Source organism: Aureobasidium melanogenum (genome assembly GCF_000721775.1).
Source record: "Aureobasidium melanogenum CBS 110374 unplaced genomic scaffold scaffold_6, whole genome shotgun sequence".
Taxonomy (NCBI): domain Eukaryota; kingdom Fungi; phylum Ascomycota; class Dothideomycetes; order Dothideales; family Saccotheciaceae; genus Aureobasidium; species Aureobasidium melanogenum.
The window spans coordinates 718,804-742,511 of NW_024470058.1; the positions used below are offsets into that span (position 1 = coordinate 718,804).

At 49.3% G+C, this 23,708-nt stretch overlaps 10 protein-coding genes across 10 annotated transcripts; 8 read left to right on the forward strand and 2 right to left on the reverse strand.

The window, feature by feature from the left end:
* Positions 1-709: 709 nt before the first annotated feature.
* On the forward strand, positions 710-2,124 carry M437DRAFT_83262 (uncharacterized protein; the record flags this gene model as incomplete). The annotated part of the gene is made up of 2 exons (XM_041027900.1): positions 710-2,045; positions 2,099-2,124. The coding sequence occupies 2 exons, from the start codon at positions 710-712 to the stop codon at positions 2,122-2,124; spliced, it is 1,362 nt and encodes a 453-aa protein (XP_040881348.1).
* A 1,336-nt stretch (positions 2,125-3,460) lies between these two features.
* Positions 3,461-4,804, reverse strand: M437DRAFT_64871 (uncharacterized protein; the record flags this gene model as incomplete). The annotated part of the gene is made up of 1 exon (XM_041024497.1): positions 3,461-4,804. One exon carries the CDS (start codon positions 4,802-4,804, stop codon positions 3,461-3,463), a length of 1,344 nt encoding a protein of 447 aa, XP_040881349.1.
* Positions 4,805-6,266: 1,462 nt separating this feature from the next.
* On the forward strand, positions 6,267-6,833 carry M437DRAFT_83264 (uncharacterized protein; the record flags this gene model as incomplete). The annotated part of the gene is made up of 2 exons (XM_041027901.1): positions 6,267-6,445; positions 6,497-6,833. 2 exons carry the CDS (start codon positions 6,267-6,269, stop codon positions 6,831-6,833), a joined length of 516 nt encoding a protein of 171 aa, XP_040881350.1.
* Positions 6,834-7,687: 854 nt separating this feature from the next.
* M437DRAFT_45129 (uncharacterized protein) lies at positions 7,688-8,527 on the reverse strand (the record flags this gene model as incomplete). The annotated part of the gene is made up of 2 exons (XM_041021026.1): positions 7,688-8,052; positions 8,113-8,527. 2 exons carry the CDS (start codon positions 8,525-8,527, stop codon positions 7,688-7,690), a joined length of 780 nt encoding a protein of 259 aa, XP_040881351.1.
* A 573-nt stretch (positions 8,528-9,100) lies between these two features.
* Positions 9,101-9,776, forward strand: M437DRAFT_44588 (uncharacterized protein; the record flags this gene model as incomplete). The annotated part of the gene is made up of 4 exons (XM_041020930.1): positions 9,101-9,122; positions 9,182-9,217; positions 9,277-9,392; positions 9,723-9,776. 4 exons carry the CDS (start codon positions 9,101-9,103, stop codon positions 9,774-9,776), a joined length of 228 nt encoding a protein of 75 aa, XP_040881352.1.
* Positions 9,777-10,903: 1,127 nt separating this feature from the next.
* On the forward strand, positions 10,904-12,434 carry M437DRAFT_44919 (putative endo-1,3(4)-beta-glucanase; the record flags this gene model as incomplete). The annotated part of the gene is made up of 5 exons (XM_041020994.1): positions 10,904-11,160; positions 11,218-11,573; positions 11,825-11,922; positions 11,983-12,064; positions 12,172-12,434. The coding sequence occupies 5 exons, from the start codon at positions 10,904-10,906 to the stop codon at positions 12,432-12,434; spliced, it is 1,056 nt and encodes a 351-aa protein (XP_040881353.1).
* A 1,627-nt stretch (positions 12,435-14,061) lies between these two features.
* M437DRAFT_45243 (uncharacterized protein) lies at positions 14,062-16,791 on the forward strand (the record flags this gene model as incomplete). Its single annotated transcript, XM_041021054.1, has 4 exons — positions 14,062-14,304; positions 14,422-14,890; positions 15,107-15,792; positions 16,252-16,791. 4 exons carry the CDS (start codon positions 14,062-14,064, stop codon positions 16,789-16,791), a joined length of 1,938 nt encoding a protein of 645 aa, XP_040881354.1.
* Positions 16,792-17,522: 731 nt separating this feature from the next.
* M437DRAFT_45417 (uncharacterized protein) lies at positions 17,523-18,492 on the forward strand (the record flags this gene model as incomplete). Its single annotated transcript, XM_041021080.1, has 3 exons — positions 17,523-17,625; positions 17,676-18,258; positions 18,321-18,492. The coding sequence occupies 3 exons, from the start codon at positions 17,523-17,525 to the stop codon at positions 18,490-18,492; spliced, it is 858 nt and encodes a 285-aa protein (XP_040881355.1).
* A 1,670-nt stretch (positions 18,493-20,162) lies between these two features.
* On the forward strand, positions 20,163-20,861 carry M437DRAFT_64877 (uncharacterized protein; the record flags this gene model as incomplete). Its single annotated transcript, XM_041024498.1, has 3 exons — positions 20,163-20,346; positions 20,468-20,553; positions 20,727-20,861. 3 exons carry the CDS (start codon positions 20,163-20,165, stop codon positions 20,859-20,861), a joined length of 405 nt encoding a protein of 134 aa, XP_040881356.1.
* Positions 20,862-21,824: 963 nt separating this feature from the next.
* On the forward strand, positions 21,825-23,600 carry M437DRAFT_64878 (uncharacterized protein; the record flags this gene model as incomplete). Its single annotated transcript, XM_041024499.1, has 2 exons — positions 21,825-21,856; positions 21,917-23,600. 2 exons carry the CDS (start codon positions 21,825-21,827, stop codon positions 23,598-23,600), a joined length of 1,716 nt encoding a protein of 571 aa, XP_040881357.1.
* Between the last annotated feature and the right edge of the window lie 108 nt (positions 23,601-23,708).

The window sequence follows — 23,708 nt, forward strand, 5'->3', positions numbered from 1 at the left end:
TACATGAGAAAAAGGATTATAACGTGTACGAAGGATGTCCGTGTTGCATGTATATGATCATAGCATTTAGCGTCTTTGGGAGTTGTGTTTTGGGGCATTTGGGGAGTTTTGTTGCATCACACTCTTTTATAGCGAGCGCGGCGTTACTTTTGGCAGAGGCAAATTTGTTTAGAGGAATTAGAGTTGTAATATGAGTATGTGTTCATAGTATGACCCTTTCGCGTACTTAAAGCCATGTCGAAGAATTCTGGGTTTGAACGGGGACTCGGAGGAGAATGATGGTGATATGATAGTTACAGATGTCAATTTATCGACTCTTGTAGGAAACGCGACGTTTCGCTCCTTCCCAACGTCCTCTTTCTCCACAGGTCTGCGCCTCCCCAGATTTAGTCTGTTGTTATTCTCGTTGTCATCAACAGAAACAACAACATCTGCAAGTGACATTGCTCGATGATCCGATAATCGATACCCCTTCTTCGGTCAGCAGTTTTCAACCACATTTCTGTGACTTCTCAAGGTTCACGGTCTGACGCAACTTCCCGTAGTCTCCGCAGCTCACTATCCTCTTTTCCAAGATACAGCAAAGACAAGAATCTACCTAGTGCCGTGCATCGGCCTCTGGTTTGGCGACGGCAAGCAATCCACAAGCCACAGCTTCGGCCTCCCTTCGACACTCAGATAGAGATTGGAGAAGAAACACAGACAAAACATGGTTGTTGCCGCATTTTGGGATGTCATTGAACTCCGGATGAAGGTCTTCGATTGCCTGCGCGACGACAGATGCGATGCAGACTTGGCAAGCTGCGCACGCGTACACGGCACATGGACCAACCTTGCTCTGAATGCACTCTGGCTCGGCTACCCTCGAACACAGGATGGTAGCGATGGTGACCGTAACCGAAAGAGAACCGAAGCCATTGCATTGCTACCGCGGGACCGTCGTCAGGATTATGCTTCTCGCATCAGCGTGCTTGACTTCTCCGAGCTCCATAGTATGCTTGTCCATGCGATGTTCGATAGACTGAAGTTTCCAAGATTGAAAGAGGTCATCCTCAGCAATTTCCACAACGAGCCGAAGAGATTCCGACTCTCTAAATATCTTCAACCCACGCTCGAAAGCCTCAAATTAGTGGACAAATCAACCGACGAGGATCACAATTGGCTCACGTCCTCTTTCTTGGATGATGTCGCAAACAGATGCCCTAGCTTGAAAGAAGTGTTGTTCTGGGCTCCATACACATCTATCAATCCTGTGGATCTCGTGCAATTCTTTCGGAGCATTAGACCCCAGGCGATATCCCTTGATTTTGGAGAATATGCAAGTGAGGTGCTTACATATGATGTGCTGTCCGCTTTGTCCCATTACGGCTGTCTAGAAAGCCTGGTCTTCGCTCCAGATAAGGCAAAGTATGCGGACATTGAGGTCGATCACTTGCAACGCTTCTTCGATGCTACAGAAAATCCATTTCCGAGTCTCAAACGCTTGGAACTGGTCCTCGAAGAAAATGCGATCCCCTTAATTCCACAGTGCTTTCCCACTGTTACATGGTTACGATTGGACGTAACGTCATACCTCAGAGACGAATCGATCCTCAAACTTATTGCGAACATGTCCCAGCTGCAAATCCTTGAGATTGTGGGAGACGGTGAGAGGCGTGAATATAACCACACTATACCGGCGAGAGCTTTCATACCTCTTGGCTCGCTCTCCCAGCTTAAATCATTAAAGATCGGCACCTCATTCTATCCTTCCTGTAAGCGTGAAGAGGGTTCCGAAGATGAAGATGACGGGTTCTTTTCCCCTGACGACAAGTTCCTAATAGCGGATGCGTCAGATATGTTCTCTGGACTTACCGCTCTGGAGCATCTCTCTATCAACACCCTTGAGTACGAGGGTCCTGATCACCTATGGGAGTCAATCTCCGAATTTTGCCCTAGACTTCGCTCTATCGAGTTTGTGGGCGCGCTTGAGCTGCTGAACGTTGTTTCGCCTAACGCACCCGTACTCGAGAACGTCACGGACATGGCTATTGAACAGGTCAAAGGTGATATGAATATGTTCCAGGCCGCAAGGATAATTGATAACTTTGCGCCCAAGCTTCAGAGGCTGCGTTGTACGAATGAAAACCCGGTCCCAAACAAGATATGCACTACCTGGAAAGAGTTTCGGAACACGCAAGGATACTTTCGGCATGAAGGTAGATATCGGATTGGGGAATTCCCAGCATGAAATAGCTTTGATTGGCGTGACAGAAGCTGGGAAGAAACAGAGCGTTGAGAAAACACCAATTCCAAGAGCAAAAGCAAAAGAAAATGACAGCATAGCGAAACATGAGTTACAAAATGCACAATGACCTTACTGAAATCCGCTCAACTCGAATCCAAGAATCCCTGAACCAGGCTATATAACCTTCCAAAATTGCCTTGCTTTCACCTACTCAGACGATCGAGGGCATGTTTGGCTGAGCGGAATGGCCGATCCGCGCGTTACATACTTGTTTGGTAATTAAACCTCTTGTGTGTCTGATCGGGAATATCAGGTGTAACGCATCTTATTTTGCTGGTCTTGAGTTCGATTCTGATTCGTGGTGAGTTTTTGATGGGTTCTTTTTAATATGTTGAGCTTTTTACTTGACACTTGGATGAGGGCTCTCTCTGGAGACTCTTTCGATTGCAGATACGATTCTGTATTTCTACAGCTATGCATATCATAGACATTCACACATGAGAGAGATAACATGCTGCCTCCTCCAAAAGCAGAAGCACAAAACTATGTCTCTCTCTGGATACTCTCCCAACCACAAATACAGCTCTGCATTTTTACGGCTTCACATATCACAGACAATCAGGCACGAGAGGGATAGAAACCAACGTCTCAATCTCAAAAACACAAGCAAAAACTTAGTATAGAAGAACGTCCTTCCTCAATCCTTTACCACTCCATCCACCCTCGGTGCTTCACGCACAAGAAGACAAGAAAGGGCAGAGCCCCCGTGTCAGAGTCCTGGTGCGGTTGGTTGAGTCCAAAACTTCTTCTGTGACTAGTGAGGTCGAGTACGATATTCCGGACGATGTACGGGTTTGAATTGTATGGCTTTCGTGATAACGATGGAATGATTGAGAAGATGCACGATAGGAAACTGTAATACTTGTGGATGGGGATGGAAAACAAAGTCTGTTGCCAAAGAGGGTGTGGAAAAGGCCCAGGCAAAGCAAGAACCAAGGCAAGTGTCGACGAAAGTGTTTTTGTCTCTCAATGGACAATGTCGTATCTGTTGTTGTTCTGTGCATTTCGATGGGTATCAAGAAGAGGTTGCGCTGCTGCTGTAGTAGTAGCGTAAGAGGGAATCGGTCAGAATGTTGTCGATGTTTTGTGCGCTGTCTCAATGAACACTCGAATAGGTTGATCGAGATTAAGAAACGTGACCGTATTGAGATTCATCGAATCGTGTTCGAGACATCAGTCAAAGATTTCACCTTCCTCAGAACCGACGAAACTCTTGTTGCGGACATGGCCAGCAGTATTGCGCTTGTTGACAGTCAGACGAGACTCGGCATCCTGCACCTTGTTGCGGAGATAGTCGGTATAGGACGGTCCCTTGACAACCGGAGTGTTGTGTTCGTGAGAGCTTCTGAAGTTAGAACCCAAGCTGGAGTCTGCAAAGTCGACGCAGATGTCGTCAAGTTTGTGCTGTGTGATCTTTCCCTGCAGCACGTGGAGTTTGGCTTTGAGAAGTGCTTCGTGGCTAGGAGTGTCGAGAGCCTGTTGTTCGTGGTGGTCGATGTACTTGACAGGAGTAGGAGTAGTCAGGAGGTCTTCAACGTGGCGGTGACTGGGTCTACCATGGCCGTTGGTGGGGGCCCGCTGATAGCCCAGAGGTCTGTAAATATCGGACGCTCTGAATCTCTCGGTGCCAAACTTGATCTTCTTGTTGGATGGTGAGCTGTGATATTTGGGGCTAATACCAGGAGCCTTGCGCTTGGTCGAGGGGTTGGGTCGGAAAGGGACCTGGTATCTCTCGATGGAGGGACCTGATTCGGTGGCGTAGTTGTTGTGAGCAGCGTTGTACTTGACAAGGCGAGTTGGAGAGATGGCGGTGTGTTCGACACTCTTCGAGTCCAGCATCGGGTCATGAAAGCTCGGAAGATACTTGTTGTTGCGAGCAGAGGGACGTGGCAGATGTCCAGGGGTGACAATTGCGATCAGATGGCGAGCCACGGTCTCCTCAGCCCACTTTCTCAGTTCAGGGGTAGCGTTGCTTTTGAACGCGAGCACATTGTTGCTGAGTTGGTTGGACGTTGCCTGAGCGTGGGAGATGATGAGAGCGTAGCGGCTCTGGGACGAGTTCTTCTGTGTATGCTCGGTGGACCAGCTGCGCCATTGTGAGATGTAGATGCGGTGAACGATGGCGGCCAGTATCATCATGGCGTCAGGGAAGTCGCGACCCAGAAGGAAGAAGATCGCCTCTCTAGTGAAAAGGTTGCGGATAACGTGCTGACCGTCCACTCCCAGTGCGAAGAGTTCGTATAGATCTTTGCCTTGGTCCGATGCGTTCTGAAGAGTTTTGCCGCTGACCTTCCAATGGATGCGCAGCGCGTTGACGAACAGGTTGACGGAATTGTTGTCAGCGAAGACACTCTCGCCATGGCATTCAAGATAATTCAGATGTGCGTAGCTGAGATTGGTTGACTTCTTGAGAATGTCTTTTGACATTGCCAGATCGAGGCGCTCCATGGGTGCGACATACGCATGGGGTGTCTTGAAAGGCGCGTGTGCGTGCAATGCAGGACCGGCTGGTGCCATCTTGAATGTCTTGTGCGAGTCGACTGTAAACGACGCCGAGGGATGTCGAACAACGAGGATGAATTCTATCCGACAATGAGTCGATCGACTTGAAGGGCAGTAGTTATGGTGTGTGTAGGGGAACGATTCGAGGAGCGCCGAGATGAATGCGCATATGACAATGATAGTACACGGAAAATTGAGCGAGTGATAGTCGAACTCTCAAACCTACTTTCATTTCCCCTTGGGATGGTCCAGCAGTCGGCCATATGCAGCTACCCGGTGAGTCGTTTGAATAATATGCGTCATATCGTAATGCAATTTGCTTCTGTTTATCCAACACATCCACTCCGTGAACGAAAGATGTAACACGGGTGGCTACGAAAATGCACAACACTACGAAGAAACAGGAAGATGTCCACTGAGAAGTGACAACCCATCGGCTCCCGCTGGACATGCCCCTTCACCAAGAACATCTGTGTCTTTTTTTTATAGTATGTGTCTTGCTTGTTGCCGTAGCTGGAGTACGATGGAAGTAGCAGACTCTGATACACGGGAGGATGCAGTTTCTCTACCACAGAACCAGGTATATTGACAAGCTCTTTTTCTTGGGCGGTGTGGGAGAAAGGCAAAGAAATCGAGTAAATCTTGACCTACTTCTACGAGCACCTATCTGTAGCCACAAACCTTGTGGATGTTCAGAAAGCATTTAAGAGTGCGCTACAGTCACACAAAAGCCTTCTCTTAGCTTGACCATACCTTTTACCGCAGGCTGTGCCTGATTGCGCTTGTGAGAGCACTACTCCAGTCCGTTGAATCGCTTACACAAAGTCGATGGGATCTACCATTCGCTCACAGAACACCCTCCAATGAGCTTCACCTGCAGGAGATCAATGGCTTAGCATTTAAGCCTTGAGACGAACGAGCCTCAGACGAAGTAGTCCATAGTCAAGAGGAGATGGTGACCCGCGAGGATAATGAAGGTGCGCTGAGTATCCGTCATGATTGGAATTTGACAGGAGTATCACTAGACAAGAAAAGCGAAGTATCGTAGAGGAAGACTATTGAGATGGTCTCTGGTTGTTGTCCTTAGCTTGAGGCATTCCGCCGTGACAAGGCCGCAAAGAGCGGTCGACATTTGAGATGCCAATCGCAATGTCAACGGTATATTGTCTAATCATCGTATTTTGGCCATTCCATCGAGCTGAAAACACGATCATAGAAGAAATTAGAAGAGTGGTGAAGTGGTGAGAGCACTTGTGTGGGGAAAATAATGTCATCACTCGATCCGATCTTGTGAAGGAAGAAAACGATGCCCCTCGCGCAGACAACGTCATGAAGCGTCATGAAGCATAGCTAGCTTTAGAGCTGTTCAAAAGAGCTTGAGAGACGCAGGAACATTTCTTTCTTTCATCAATTCAATCCTCCAAATCACACGACACCTTCAACTCTTTACAACCAATACACCATCACATCAACCAAAATGGCCGCCCGCAACCCTGAAGCTTCCGCCAACTCTGACCCCAACGGCTTCCACGCCTCTGCTCCCAGAGACGAGCCTCTGACCACCACTGGCCACCAGCCTGGAAAGCTCGTCGGCAACGACGCTGCTCCTGAGTTCCACGCCGAGACCCTCCCTGCTGGCACCGCTCCTCCTGAGCAGTATGTTCATTTAATCAATCATATTTCGATTCAATACTGATTTTATTCCAGCACCTTCAAGCCCAACAACATCGCTGAGGCTCCTCCAGTCTCGGGCGGCACCACTGCCGGTGAGACCATTGGCGGTGCCACTTCTCAGCAGGTCCACACCGGTCTTGGTCACCCCGGCCAAGGTCAGACCTCTGCCGAGCTGCACCACGATGGCCAATCGCACAACAAGAACCCTGGCACCGGTCTTGACGGTCTCAAGTCTGGCGCTCAGGGTAAGACTGTCGACGCTCGCCTTCCTGAGCACGCCGGTCAGCGCAACCTCGAGAGCGACAAGGCCATCGGCGGCACCCGCAGCGATGTCCCCTCCGCTGAGGAGAGAATCCCCGACTCTGCCTAAGCGTCTCGTCTTTCTTGTTTCAACGATCAACGATACCAATGCCTCCGACAAAGTCCCAGAACTTTCTTGTAAAACTAGTTTAGCATTCACCCACGCATCCACGTAAAGTGGCTACTTGGCCTTGATGGCCATATGAAGAATGAAAATGAATACTTGCAATCTCACTGCTCTGCTTCAGATGTCTTGTGCAATTTGCAACGCGGACTTTTCCAATTCAGAAATGATGATGAGATGTAGTGTTTTGCTTCTTTAGTTTTTGAGCCTCAAAGCGGGGCAAGATCTATATCATCGGGAAGCACTGACTGTTTTTGTAACGCCATGGTGGAGCACGATCGCGGCTCAAGAAAGGTGGGCAGAAAAGATAGATCGTCCGTGCTTTGAGATAGAAGCTGAGTAGGTAACCCTGGCTATGAACATGAGATTTAAATCCAGGTTCATGATAATAGCTAGAAGCATAGCTAAGGGCTGTGCTAATCAGGAGATACATAGAGAGATATATGGAATGAAGTTCGGGTGAGTGACACAGTTTTGTCAAAGAACGACGAAGAAAGTAACGGAACTCGATCGTACTTAATACCTGTAGTTCCAGCATTCAGTGAATGAAGCCCTTCGCCATTGCAAGGAGATATGGACAGCTGTAGAGCAGAGAAGGCAATAACAGTCAGGGAATGGAAGCAATAGCAGCCAAGAGGGGTCATTTAAGAAACAAGAACTTGGAAAAAAAGCTCGATCATTCAAAGTCAAAAGACATCATGTGAACATGGTATATCGTAACATTAAGTCAAAAAAGTGCAAAATCTATAGACAAAAACACATCACAATATCTTCTCTTTTCTTCTTGATCTTCTTCTCATCTACTCAGCACCCATCATAACAGAAAACTTCTCACCAGTCTCCTTTTCAATTCTGTCGATGGACCTCTTGTATCCCTCCATGTTTTCGAGCTTGGTAACATAGGCATTCAACTTGGGGTAAGTGGTTGCATTGATCATCTTCAGTCGCTTTTGACCAGCCTGCATAGGGAAGGACATCAAGATATCCACGGCGGTAAGATCCTTGCCACAGAGGAAACCACCACCGTTGGGTGCGCTGGCGAGTTGAGACTCTAAAAAGTCGAAGTGAGCCTTAAAGTTGGGGTTGAAGAACATGTCGTTGAATTTGTTGACGATGCCGCCCGTGATGGGACGGATGAAGAAGGGGATCTTGTCGCTCTTGAGGACTGTAGATGGATGTTTAATTTTGTGTACAAATCAAGACATTTGAAGTATCAGAAGCTTACAGCTGAAGACGAGGTTGTTGACCATCAAAGCCATCAAAGAGCCCTCGGCATAGTGCATAAAGAAGTGGTAACGCAACCACTCTTCAGTCTCAAGACCAGGACCTTCCTTGCCATCCTCAAATTTCTTGGGTGCAAGGTGAGGAGCAAAGTGCTCGGTCAAGTACTCAGTAATGAAACCAGACTCAGCAAGGATCAAAGGGTCGGTTCTACCAGGAGCGGTGATACCGACAACGGGAGACTTGCCCAGAGGGTGCACCTTCTTCAGCTCGGGAGGTGCCATTCCCTCAGGTGTGCGCTTGAAGATCTTGATGTTGTAGTCGACATTGCACTCCTCGAGGAGCCAGATGAAGCGCTGGGCTCTGGATTGCTCGAGCCAGTACAAAGTGACTTTGGGAGCAGTGCTTTCGGATGCCATGACGAAGGTTCTGTATGACTGACGGAAGTTAGATTTGAAGAACAGAGGTTTCACAGTGTATGCACGAAATGCTCGAGACATGAGATGATCTACGGGTTTGTACAACAGCAAAGAGGCGCGATCGTGCTGGGAGAGGATAATGCAATGCGTATGGGGATACGGGAGGGATGGTACAACGTCAGGCGACCTGATCCTTCGGGAGAGTCCACGGAATGTAATTGTGACTTACTATTGGGAGATGGAATATGCGTGAAAGGTTCTTTAGATGTCTGCTGCAGCGAAGAACGACAGTATTATCTCTTCAACAGAGGATCGTCCAAGCAATTTTGATTTATTCCGCGAGGCCTGGCACGATAAGCAATCCTGAGCGAGCCGAGGCGTCACAATCACAAGCAAGCAGCAGATCACGATGGTTGAGATCATGACGATGGGACCGAGCAACTCTATCTGCACGTGATATCGAAGCAGTTCTTGGCATTCTCGAACGTCAGCAACAGTGACAGGCATTGAAGGTGTGAGCGACACAACCATCCCAATACCCACCTCTAAATCACAGCTACACATCAATTCAAGATGGCTGGCGGTGGTCACAACAGTGCGCAATCTACCAGATCCCCAGCTTGCCCGCGTCGCCATGGACTAACACCTTCACAGGTCTCGCCTTTGACCCGGCGTTGGTCAAGTACAACCGTACGCTCCCGACTTGAGAAGATGCGCCGACGATATTTGTGTTCTAATTGCGACTGCAGAGATGCAAGTGGAGCGTTACAGACATTTCAAGTGGACTCCCCGTACTGCCTGGCTCTCGATCCTCTTCGCTGTTGCCATTCCCAGCTCGCTTTACTACGTCGCCAACAAGACTGATGTGAGTCGCTTTTTTTTTTGTATTCTTCGGCCGTGGAAGCTGGGCGTCAAGAGTTGGAAAGTGTATGGAAAGAGGCGGACAAAAGGAGACACATTGAAGAGATGGATCACGTTGGGCGGAGTTCTGGACGGCAATTGCGGTGAACAATGGCGAAGACGACGCATAGAATGAACAAAAACACAGCAGGACTCTTTGCTTCGGAAGATAGGACACTAGACACGCATGGACGGAGACACACCAGCCCAAGGCGTCCACTATCAAGCTTCCACCCGTCGCTCAGAAGGCGAAGTCGACTCTTGGGATTGCCAATGCTAACTACGGTCATTATAGGGCAAATACGAGCTTCGCGGCAAGAGAAGAGGAGATACCATGAAGGAGTTCTAAGTCAAGAGACGAACGAATGCAACGTTGAATTTGGGGAAGATACAACAATTATACCACCATGTCAATACCCACCCATGAGATTTTACCCAACACTGTTCTTCTGATGCGGCTCACCATGTGCTACGCTTTCTGCACAATAGAAAATAGCTTGTCCAAGGTCACGTTCAAGTACCGTACAACCGAGAAGGCTCGGGCTGTTTTCCGAAACCATGATGGCTGTGTAAGCGTTGTGCCTGACTTCTCTCTTATCTATTCTGAACTTGACATTCGGTCGGCCTAATCCTTCTCGTGTTAAAATAATGATGGGGACGAAGGGCTTGCTCAAAACGAAAGAAGCAGCATTGGCAGCGTCTCGGTATTGGCGATGATACGAAAACACAAGACAGAAAACACAAGAATAGCCATGACCGCTTCTGCACACGAGAGGTGATCCTCTAACCCCTGTGCCTGGCAGTGATCGTCACTGTGTTGCGCTGTGCATGGGGAGTTGCCCGGGACAAAATTCCTTGATACGAGACGGCGCAAGGACCCTGCGAACGTCAGAGCACTTTGCAGAAACCTCAACAACTTCGAGTTTACTCCGTACCTTGTTGCTCCTCTTTGCCAGCCCGCACAAGTGCCAGGGCTTGCCTGCTGTACTTCTGTTACTCCAGATGTGAGACCCACAAATTCTTGCTGCGGGTTCGTCTGTCTGCAGCGCTTCCCGCCGACGCGTCAACACCATGTGGATGCGATTCAGACTCGGATCCTCGTTTTAGAACTGCGAAAGCACCAATGGGATCCCTGTACAAGATCTTCTCTGCTCTTGTCGCTGAGGTGATTTTTACAAGTAGGTGTGGTGATCAGTACACTGTAGTACCATGTCGTGACTTATCTATGCCTTCTGCCCTGGCTGCAGGTTCCATCGTTTTGCTCTTGTCCTCTCTTTTGCGACCTTCGTTGAGTTCAATATCTCTTGGAAGATTTTGGTGCCGTGTTTCTGTTCTATGAACCCTCGCTCTTAAACGAATCTCATCTCTCATTTTATCTTTGTGATTTGCTTCAAGATGCAAGAAAACAAAGCTTTCCTGCCGGAAGGGACTTCACCAGAGACAGCATACGATGGCGCACAGCTGAATAGCATGGATATGGCACCTACTACATCAAAGTGGAACCCAAGGGGCTGGCAGAAGAAATGGAAAGTCACAGCCGTCATCGCCACGATCATCGCCATTATCGTTATCATCGTTGCAGCAGTAGAAGGCACCAAACATCACAAATCGAAGAATTCATACCCGGATTACCACGCCCTCAACTACACGCTCGAAGATAGATGGCAAGGAACCAATTTCTTCGATTATTTCGACTATCACTCTACAGCAGATCCTGCTAATGGCTTTGTCAAGTATGCATGCGGCTTGCAAAAGGCTATCTGAGACAATGGTCACTGACATGTATACAGCTATGTAGACCAAGCTACCGCCATGTCCACCAATTTGACCTATGCTGGCGACTCAACTGCTTTCCTGAGAGCAGACTCTACAGACACCAACGCAAAGAACGGTCGCAACTCTGTTCGCATCTCATCCAAGAAACAATTCCACTCTGGTCTTTTCGTTTTCGACATCAAGCATACGCCTTATGGCTGTGGATTATGGCCTGCTGTCTGGCTTGCTGATCCTAGCGACTGGCCGGGCAACGGAGAGATTGATGTCGTCGAAACCGTCAATCAAGGAAACACTGGAAATCAGATGGCTCTGCACACCTCTAAGGGTTGCAAAATGAATGCCCGACGCGAACAGACGGGTACTGTTAAAGGTACGTAAGCAAGGACAAGAGGTCCAGTAGTCGCCTGGTGTCTCTCCGTTGTCAGTTCGAGGGTTTCGGCCCCTATCGCAATGCAGAGTCGTATCCAAATTCGGACAGGATCCCCTGAGAGCCTAGGATCGTTCGCGAACTGGTCAGCTCTCAATGGGGACCTTTACTTATTGGATGAAATTGTGCATTTGGACAGGCGCTGCAGTGGACCTTCTTTCTCTTGAGAAAGATGCTAATGTTCCAATTTGCAGGCACCAATTGCTACAACGGTACAAATGACAACGCTGGCTGCGCAGTGATGGGCTCTTCTAGTTCATACGGCGCTGAAGCTAATGAGGACGGTGGCGCAGTGAGTGTTTCCTTCTAGCTAAAAAGCGAAGGTCGTTCTTGCTAACAGCATAAACATTAGGTCTACGCAATGGAGCTTCGCGACGCTGGTATCCGCATGTGGATCTTCAACCGTGACTCGCCTCCTGGAGATCTTAGACCTAGTACGTACGACGCATATCACAGGTCGACAGCGAAACCATGGCTACCCTAATTCGATCTTGATGCCCCTACCTCATACAAAAGATGCTAATTGTGCCCTCTCCTATAGACAACGATACTACTCCTGATCCTTCATCATGGGGTCTCCCCATTGCCGACTTCCCTAGCACAGAATGTGACATTGGCTCTCATTTCAAAAACCAATCAATCATCGCAAACATCGACTTCTGCGGCTCTTGGGCAGATAGTGTTTACTCGAGCCAATTCAAATGTCCTGGAAAGTGCGAGGACTTTGTCGCGACGAATGCTACAGCTTTCGAGAAGGCTTACTGGGAGTTTGCGAGCTTCAGAATCTACTCGACGAATGAGTAACTTGACGCGACATTGTTATGCCGATATGATACCCTCTCCTTATTCATGATTAGGTACTTGGAGTTCAAGGAAGGACATACATAGATTATGGTGGCTAAATGGTTCTGGTCTTGTACATGGTTTCATGATATGGTTATATAGAATATGTATAGACTTACGATTTTTTTTTTCAATCTCCCAGATCTGCTACGGACGGTGTCATTATGCAAAAGTCATCCATTTCTCAGCACTTTGCCTTCCCCGTACTACTTATTAGTCTCGTGGTTGTACTCTCAGACGAGGCTGGCTAGTCAGTGTTGCCTTCTGTTGCCTTCGATACTTCAGCTATCAGATCAACCGTTGACGACATCAAGACCCCGCGCTGACGATCTGCGGGTGTTTTCTGTCTTGGTGCCTGACAGCTCGAGCACACCTCGATGACTGTTTGAACATTACGACTTTCATTCGCAGATATACTATACCATTGCTTGGAGCTACTGCAATTTGTAAGACTGGACGAACCAATTCTGTGACACGCCTCGAGCTGCAAGGTCAGATGGTACAAACGACACAGCCAGCTTTGCGGGAAACACCAGGTCGCACATGCATGGATTGCCAGTATTGAAACAAGATAAACATCTGGCTGGGTTGTCAAACCCCTGTTTTTATGACTGCATCCGAGGACGAAATCTACCCTCACGGTCTGCAAGCCAGACGGCGGAGCTATTCGTGGCAGACCATGTCCGAAGGGCGTCGCGAAGCACGCCGCGAAGCACGTAGAGCAGAATCGCCGCCTGATCCACGAGACCGCCGACGACGTCGTTTGAATTCTTCGACTACGAACAACTTGGCGCATCCGACTGAACTCGTCTCCTCTTGGCTTGAACAACAAGACTTGACTCGATCGGCTGTGCCGGCGCAAACAACGCCCTCGACCAATTCCTTCACTTTTCCTACACCTTTATGCGCATCCAATTCTTTCACTTCTTCCAACCCCGTCATTGATCAAGAACCTATTCGAGGTGTTTTCAGCATGCGGTACCAAGACGCCACAATGGAAGACCATGATGCTGGTCCATCATCTTCTTCGGCACTTCATCCACACGCACTTGATATTGACGCCGACGATCTTTCAACTTCAACCCTGATTGACGATCGTTCAGTCAATTCACGACGCAACGGACCTCTTCTCAATATGGGACAGATTATTTCGAAGAATCAACCCGCATCTGCGCCTGCTGATTTGCCGGCTTTGTCGGCTGCTGACAGCGATGAATTGTCATCTGAGACCACCACCGAAGACGAAAACTCACCAATTATTGATGGTGTGAGCATGTGGCCTTACAATGCAACTCGATCTGTGGTCGCTGGCAACACTACTCGCTCTGTGATCACTGGCAACAATGCAACTCGCTCTGTGTCCACAGGCAACAACATAACTCGCATTGACTGCGGAGCTAGTATCTGGGACTTGTCAGCACAAGCGACCGAGAACGACCGCTCTACAAAGAAACCAACATATCCGGAAAATCCTGCACTACTTCTCGCCTATCAATTGGATCGCAACACTTCTCAGCCCACTCTTCGCTTTCTGCCGTTCATTCCCGTATCACAGAAGAGAAAGAACAAGAGCAAGAACAAGCGCTTCATGATTCAACCCTCGCATAAGCAACGCATCGATGCTTCTCAACTCACCGCTAGAAGAGCGCAATGGGTCTCCGGCCAGTTTCCTGTCGAATTGTTCGAACTCATCAACCAATACCTTTCACGCGACGACATCAAATCGATGCGCCTGGTCAGCAAGGAGTTCGAGCGCGGTGTCTCGGGCTCTCTGTTTGACACCGTCGTTGTCCCCTTCAACACAGAACTATACGAGATGATCGAACAGAAGGTCGCAAAGCGCGATCTCAAGGGCAAGCGCAGAGCTGACGACCCTATCAATAACTTTGTCGACGTGGAGCCTGGCTCGTTACACTGGAAGAATGCTCTGGAAGATACAGAAGACAAGGTCTATCGCGGCCACGGTCTCAAGGTCTTTGAAGGCTTTGGCCATCACATTCGTCGCTTCGGCATGAGCTTTGAGATCAAGGAAGACGCCCTTCAAAACCCACCCAAGAAGAACAGACTTGACAGCCATGAGAGCTACTTTGGCTCGTACGAATGGCCATCAAAGGAGTATACGCGTTATGAACTGCTCGCCGGTCTTGAGCGCACAGCAGACGAAACTTCACAGATGAAGTCGGCCTTTTCACACTTGTCAGTGGTCCAGCAGCTTGCACTTTCCATGGATAGCGGCCTTGGATGGATGAATGGTCCCGACAAGTCACTGCGCAGCATGATCCTGCAGCGACCCTCTCCACTCTTTGGTTGTTCGCACGGCATAGTGGACGCACAACAACAAGAGCGTATCAGATTATGGGAGGCTATCGAGTCTGCACACGACAGATTGGGCGCTCTAGAGGATTTGAAGGAGGGCAGTCTCGAGCGTGCTAACTTGGATGAGAACTTCTTCTACCGTCCCCCTTTCTCAACCACCCCATACGTCTCTCCTGCCTCGTGGGCCACTGCTCCTGCTCAGCCTGTCAGTTCTGTGGTATCTGGTGTTGCTGAAAACGATGGCCATGATGCTCCGGAGACGGGAGTTTTGTACATTTCGCCTCCCGACGCAAACGACTCGATCTACTCGGAGCAAGCTCAGAGACGGGAATTCTCAAGAAGACTCGATAAGTTTAATCCTGCCAGCTTGGGTGTTCATCAAAAGGAATGGCTCTTGGAGGCTGAATGGGCACAAAGAGCATTCCTCACGACATATATGCTTGGCGTTGTGGACAACAGCTCAGTGTTTGGCAAGGTGTCGGTGCTCAACTTCCGTGTCTCCAGCCATCTGGTACCATTGCTGTCTCGTCAGGATTTCTGGACCGCTCTCCCAAAGTTGCAAGAGGTCACACTTGCCGTCATCCCTGACTGGCGCACTGTTGAGAGAGACGAGGCTGGCATCGTTGAGACGAAGGACGTTGATCCATCGGCCTCTGTCGACAAGATATTCAGTTTGCTTCAAGACTTCATCGGAGTCAGACTGAACGTCACCAAACTCAACTTTTCTTGGGCCGCAGGTGGAGAGCACGCTGAGGGTATCTTTGCTCGTAATCACCACATCTTGCCTGCTCCGGTCACCACCATTGCTCGCTCGACGACTACTACATTGAAGGACGATGAACTAATCAGCCTGCCACACATCAAGGATCTTACTTTCTCCAATTGCTGGTTTACACCAGTCTCTATCGTGGCAATGGTCAAGAAGCTGCGCAAGAAGACCCTCAAGAAGATCAAATTTGATTCTGTCTCGCTTACTGCTATGCCTCGCGCCGCTAATGTCGGGGTCAATCCTGCCAACCCTAATCAGAACATGTTTGCACCTCACCAGGCTCCTGGTCCTGGTGCATTGATGCTAGGTGGTCATTTCGCTGCTCAATTTGGTGCCCAGATATGGCAAGGTCCACCTGCAGGTGTGCCTGTCCAACAATGGGCTCAGACAATGTTACAGAACCTGAATGCTATGACGCAGCAACAGGGCGTTGCACTGTACCAGGTTCCTCAGATTTGGACCAACCACCCAATGGGAATGACAATGCAGCAGATCCATGCTATGTTGACCGGGATTGCCGCGGGCAACAACCAAGGCAATCTACCAATGGCTCAACCTGGAATGCTCTACCAGCATCCGCAACAGCAGCAGCAGCAGCAGCAGGTTGGCGCAGCACAAATCCCTCAGATCTTCCCACCTGCAGCCCTTCCACCGCCGGCTCCTCATCTCAATACTGGCTGGCTGTTACCCCAGCAGCCTGCAGTCCAAGCCGCTCCTGCACCTCCGCCTAGCAACAGACCTTGGTATGAAGGACACCGCGCGGGCTCTTGGGTCAAGGTGATCGATAAGATAAGTCCGGGACCCAGACTCGAAATGTACTCACCTCGTGATGAGTTTCAACCTGCACCTGAGCCACGCAAGAAGGGCCTCGTATCGGCTGAGTTCAAGTCATGTGGCTATGTACAGCTTCGTTCTCCGACGTTCGGCGATCAGAGCAACCTTGAAGCACCTGCTTCGTACCGGATGAGCCGCCACTTTATGCGTCGCCAGAGCCTTCTATCGCCAGCCATGCTCACTACTCAAGACAAGCTCCTTGGCACAATTGTGCAATACATGTCTGAGCATGACACAGATGCGCTTCACCACGCATGGGGCATGACAATGGGCTGGAGTGACGTAAAGCTCGCCGAAGAGGCTGAGTATGATGGCTATCTCGCCGGAGGCACTGGCCGATTCTCAGGAAGTGTGACCAAGAACTCAGTCATCCAGGAGGCATATTCTGCTCAGCACTGAGCAGTCTTAAATATTTGATGAGCGACGATACGAATTTCATGTCAGGAGTAATCAGTAGAACGGCGTTTGTTGCATTCGCTGACGATTGTCAAGAATCGGGGTTTGTTCTTTTCAGCATGGCGAGTTGATAAGGGAAGTCTCCTAAGTCTGGTTGGCTCTTGGAAGGGTGGATGCAGGCGAACTTGACGTGAATGAGACAGAGCAACAGACTCTATGGAAAAGGCAGGATGAAAAGAGCGTGGATACATCAAAAGTTTAGCATAAACCCCAATGAAATTTGTAGAGTATTGTAATTATCGGACCATTGAAGATTGAACAAGAGACGGATAGGGCAGCGACGCGATCCGAGACAGGAGATTGTTGGCGGAGCATGGCGGAAGTTGCGCCGGACCGAAATGTGCCAAGCCGATTGATTTCTGGGAGCTTTCTTGACATGAGTGTCCAAAGTTTGAGAAGCATCCCCTGACCTACAATTTGCTTGATTCCAACATCTACCACTATCTAGGAGCTGTAGACCAGCACCTTCGCTCACAGCCCGTTATCAATCTGCAACACTTTTGTTGCTGCCGCGCCCACTACAACGCCGAGTCGGCATCAGCCCACCAACCATCCACCTCCGGAGCCACGACCCTATCTCTCACACGGCCTACGCATTGCACTTTGCAGTGCTGTAGACTCCCTCGCAACTCGATTCGCGAGTTAACCCATATCCGAAACCACACACAATCACAATGTCAGCCAGAGCCGCTGCTCAGGCTCCTGCGCAGAATGCTCAAGTCACTGCTGTGAATGCGCCTAAAGAGAACATCTTCATGTTCGTGCCAAACTTGATTGGTATGCTTATGAATGCTCAATTGCGCATTCAAGAGCTGACGTGAACCCAGGCTACGCCCGTGTCTTTCTCGCAATCGGCTCGCTAAACTACATGCCCCTTCATCCTCGAACATGCGCCCTTCTATACAGCATATCATGTCTACTGGACGCTCTCGATGGCTACGCCGCACGTGCTTTCAACCAGTCCACAAAGTTTGGTGCCGTGCTAGATATGGTGACTGATCGTTGCACCACCACATGTCTCCTCGTTTTCCTGTCAACCGCCATGCCTCGCTGGAGCATGGTCTTCCAACTCCTCATCAGTCTCGACTTTACCAGCCACTACATGCACATGTATGCCACTCTTGCCATGGGTGGTAGCAGCAGCAGCCACAAGAACATTGATGCAAAGAGAAGCAAGATCATGCACTTGTACTACACCAACCGCACCGTTTTGTTCGTGTGCTGTGCCTTGAACGAGCTTTTCTTCATTGCCCTCTATCTGCTCGCTTTCTCTTCGCCGTACCTTACTCCTTCGCTCTTGCAACCTGCTGGTGAGGGGGCTTCTCTGCAGCCAGGTTCGCCAATCCTGCCCCCTAAGCCTTCGACAATCTTTTCCAGCCCATGGTCCGCTGGCGCAATGGAGATGGCCAGGTGAGTTTTGCTCCTCGATCTTTTCTTGGATTTTAGCAGGTTTGACTGATGTGATTCTACAGAGCCAACAAGATGGATAGTACCGTCCCATGGATTCTAGTCATCGTCTCCGCTCCCGTCATGCTGTTCAAGCAGTGGGTCAACGTTGTCCAGATCGTCAAGGCCAGTGAGTGGCTCGCTCAGGGTGATCTCGCCGATCGCGCAAAGGCCGGACTGCCCAAGAAGACACAATAGATTTCGCCATCTCCAAGAGAAAGAGAATGGATTCCTGACGAGAGGGGCACAGGGGATTCGAGGAAGAAAGTAGCCTCGAGATAGAGGAGCGTTGCTTTTGCTCTCAATTCTCGACTTCTTGCACCCTGGTCTTTGCATGACTGAGGCAGAGCACTCAAGGGCGCAAACGCGCTTCCGAAACCCCATAATTGGGACCTGGTCGCTCGGATCACTTGCTCTGTGTAGTCGACCAATGCAGCGACAAGCTCGATATATGCCTTGCTTCTTCGGATCTATCCCTTCAGACGACCGCATTCTCTTTTCTTGTACCACTATTTTCTTTTTCTCATGTCTCTTTTAGCCGGTTGCTATGGGCTAGCTAGCCTTTGTCACAAGAATCCAGGCTTGGGGTTCTTAAAATCTGATATATCACATTTACCTTTTTAATCACAACTATGGATCTTGTCCCTTGCAGAATCTCTGAAACATGTATGAATTTGTCAGGGCTGCATGCATGCAGGTCATGATTTTGGGATGAGGGAGGATGCAGAGGTCGGGTTACACAAAAGGGATCGTCTTTGCAGTTTTGTCCGTCTCAGGAAAATTCGATATCCGCTTTCGACGGTGTTTACGTGCCTCTTTCCTGGCAAGAAAGGCTGGGAGCACATCAAAAGTCTATCATCATAACCAAGATCCAAGAGAATCCCAGAAACCCGGTAAGTCGTGGTGCTCTGTGCTCGATTGTCGAACTATGAATCTCGATATGCCATCTGAGGTGGCTGGGAAAAACAGATGGCTTTTGTGAATCTCGATACTTGACCCAACACTCGAAACGCCAATGACGAATTTTTGGATTTATTCTTGCAGAGAAATATATCAGCAAAGGCCAATGACGACAAGAAGAAATAGTAGATTGATTGATATATGGCTTTTTTTTTCTTGGTTTGACAGTTTGGCATTGACGTTGACGTTTCGGCATGGGATGCCTTATTATAGCCTCTCAGCCCTCTCTCGCGCGAGCCTTGGAGTTTGATATGCTCGAGTCGTGGTACGAGAAGCCAAGGGCACATACGCAGCTGAGGTCTACGAATGCCTGGCACAGTGGAGTTCCCGAGCGTCTTTTGCATAAAAGCGCCAGGATGCAGAATCGATCTGCCTTTTGCTGAAACTCTTTTGCATAGGTTTGATGGGCTGATGGTTCGCGGGTTGCCCTTCACAACCAGCACATCACAAGGGATCTGCCAAAGTTAACCTTCTATGGTTCGAGCAGAATAGGCAGGCTATGAACAATAGAGCATTGATACGGCAGGATCCCGAAGTCTTGGGATGCTTTCTCGTGGGATCTTGAACTGAATGCATTGATGTAGAAAACGGCTGGTTTGCATGAACTTTGGCAAAGTTGCCGACATAAGTGTACTGTGTTTGCATAGTTTCGCTTGGTATAGGCACAGGCACAATAGATGCACCGAGCGCCTCACACTCTGATCGAGTGATGTGTGAATGATCGCTACATCTTGTCAAGAAAAATGCCATGCATGGAGTTTCAAAAGAGGCGCTCTGTCTTACGCAACTTCACGCGATGGGTTGATCTGAGACAAATCGCGTCAAAAGATGCGGATTCATAAATAAATGGCTGGGGTTGATCATTGCGAAGCACGGCAAGCAGGTCAAGGGCAGCGCGGCGTCGAAAAATGGTAAGCGGGCCGCATAGCTGCAACCTGCTTTGTGCAAGAGCTGAATGGCTGGCCAAGCAAGGCAACCGAGAGCAAAAAAAACCAAGGCAAAGGCGCGTATTCCTCTGTTCCTTCCTACAAGGCCACCCAGATGAGAAGTTGAGTTACGACATGTGCGATGAAGGAAAGCGTGGCCTTGGAAGTGGGCACTCCTTGACCATGGCATGCGCGCCTTTTTCAATAGCAAGTTCGATAGTCGAGTAAAGCTGCGATCGCAATCCTTCAACAACAAGACGAGAAAGAGATATTTGTCAAGCTGATAGGATTATGGATAGCCACATCGCTAAAGACGGCCTCTCCTTCATCCTTCAAGCATAAACCTGGTTTTTGGCATGGCGCAAGCAAGCAAGTAAGCGTGGGATTATTTTAGTGCTTTGGCTCTGCTCCGCCCTTTTTGGGAATTAATTTGTGGCCGGGTCGATCATATTGAGGGGGATCTCTAGGTCAAAGGCGGGAGGATCTTTGTTGATATTGTGAGGTGAAAGTAACTTTTGTCTCAAAGATGCTTTTACATGTACACAGGTACAACCAATAGAAGAACATAGCCAGGGAACAGTGGCAGATGTCATGAAGTGTCGAAAAGACTCTCAAGATGATCGTTACGACGGGCGAACGCATGCGAGCCACGGTACAGACCCAGCGGAACTCAAAGGATGAAACATGTGGATCCCGAATCTCATCGATGTTGCGCTGCCGGCGGGCTAACCTTATTACTTGCCCTTTGACCACCTCGTGCGTTGCAGGCTTTCCTGGTTCGGCCTCGGATCCAGCCCCCCTTTGTATTGCGAATATGTCATTCCTAAGGCCAATCGACCATTGCTCTTCATTTTAAGAATAGGGTGAAATGATTTTAAAACCTGGAACGGTGATTGGGGGGGAAGAGTGGTTCTTAATAAAATGTCACACCCATACCTTTCCTCTAATCTTTTTTTCTTCTTCTATTTCAAACACCCCATTTCGGAGTGATTTGCGACAGATCTCTTAATCAGCTACGACCAAGGCCAAAACACACAGACGACCGCGCAGCAAAGCATACTCGAAACCCGGCGTTGGGGAACACAGCATTGTTAGCCTTGTGGAGCGAAAGCATCAGCCCTCTACGGCGCTGCGCTCCTGCCGTGCCATCATCGCGAAAAAACGTCCCGCGTGCATAACTCTTGCCTCCACGTCTTTCTTGCTTGCATCAAGATTTCCAAGGTCAACCCCGGTTGTCCTTTTGCCGGATCCAGACATACGCCCGCCCGAGAGGGATCCACCAAAAGGGCAGGGTAGTCGCTAGCTGACAAGGCCGAATCCACCGCCAGCCCCCAAAAAAGTTGTCGTAGAGTTTTGGATTCCAAGAGGATCGCCTGTGCAGGAAGCGCACTAAACTACTAACAAAGTGCACTACTCAGGACGGGAGACGTACTGCAGGCATAAGAGCCTTGTTCCTTGTCAGCAGCCTCACTATTACAACAACCCCTCCCTCCACAACATTTCCACTTCTCCCTTGTTTCCAATTTTATTTTATTTTGGGGAGATCCTTGTATAACAGAGCAAGGTCTTTACTCAAAGAGGCCATTACACATACATAAAGGAGAAGCAATCCTTCAACTAGGCCTGTCGATTCCGAGTCGCAACATGGACTCGACCACACTCGTTACCTTTCTTTAGTAAGTTGCCGGACTTGAGTCCGAAACTCGAGACGACAACATGCTTACAATCTGAACTAGTAAATCAAGACCGGATGTCCAAACAGTGGAACTTTTTGGCTCATGGGACAACTTCTCAAGATCGTACCGTATGCAAAGCGATGGCCACAGAGGTCGTGGTGTCTGGACTGGATGCCACTCATTCGAAAACATTATCTGTGATGGTGATCGTATCAACCAGCTCAGGCCCAGAAATGGTGCCTTGAAACAGGGTGGAACCTACTGGTACTATTACAAACTCGATGATGCCGAGGAAACCTGCGACTTGACTGCCTCAACAACAAATGCCTGCCCACTGCTACCTGGGCAAATGGTCAACGTCATGGAAATCCCTGTTGAAGTGATCGAGGCCCCTCAAAGAGTTAGCAGCGCTTCGGCCGATCTACCATCTACTATGGAACACCCCATGACCACCAACCCCGAAGACAGATATAAGAAGATCTACAGCAAGCCGCCTACCAAGCTTCCTCGCTACTATTGCTCTAGTGACGCATTGCGTGAGAGATTTGCTGCGGATGCCACAATGTCAAGAGATCTCAGGTTCAGAGAACGACCATCTTCTCGGGGTCTCAGGTCTGTAAAACGCGTTCGCCGTGAGGAGCCTGAATATCAAAAACCTGGTGCATGTCAAGTTGAGGCTTCTTGGGATGACATTTCAGCGCTAGCAAACATACCCGATCTTAATCAGAGCATGAACCACCTGCCAGAACTTCGACCCTTTGGACCTTGCCCTAGTGCTTCGCCTGAAGAAAGGCCAGTGACTCGAGCTGGAGGACTCTTTACTGATCTTACCAAAGGCTTGGGATTCTCATTCTTCGGATCACTTAGACAACCGAAGAAGAACACGCACCGTCTTAGTCAGGAGTTCACGATGGACATTGATGATTCACCATCGCAAATACCTCAATACGATGGCGCCAACGACGAACCGCAATCTGCACAATGGCCCCTTAGCCCACCTTTGTCCGAGTTGGCAGATGAAGAGAACTGGCCATTGCCACCTCTCAACCGATTCAGACCGTCTTCTTCTCACACGCCTGTCCATGGGCCCTCAACACCGACCTCTGCAATCCCTATTCTCAACCTCAACAATCAATCTCAGTCACAGACCAGCACATTCCACCAGCCTTTTACATCACCAGCATTTTCTTCTTCAGTTGCATCAGACGACTTCCACCCCGGCTTTGGACCCAACAAAAGCGTCCCCGGCAGCTTTGACATGGCTTCTCCAACATTCACAGCCGATACCCTCGATTCCTCCTTCTCCTCCAGCCTCACAACACCCGACCGCCTCAGCTTTAGCCTCGACACATCCAGACACGATCCCGAGCCCTCAAACGTCAACACCGGTCTCGAAGATCTAAGCAACCGTCTCTCCACTCTCTACACCAGTCCTTCCTCATCCCACTCCTCCCACTTCAGCGAGTACGACGACTCCCTTTCCTCACACCACACAACCAAAACCCCCGAGTTTCTCGCTTTTTTCCCTCGTGCGACACCGCTATACCTTCAAAACGTACAAGCCCGTCGTAGCAGAAGCAGTGGTGATTGCGAGCAAAAGTCTAATTCTAGTTGTTTGACGCTTAAACCAAGTGCAAAAGCAGAAAGACCTTTTTCGTTGTGTTTGCCCGTGGGAGCTGGAGAGTGGGATGTTGAAGACCATGGTTTTTCTAGCGATGTTTTGGGGGCTTTGGGATTAGCCTGATGGGTGCATGGGTTTGGTTGTACGGTGTTATGGGTTTGAGGTTTATGAGAGCTAGGAATCGTTTTGCTCTTGCTGGCAATGGCCCAAGGGCATGTATAAGCTCAACGA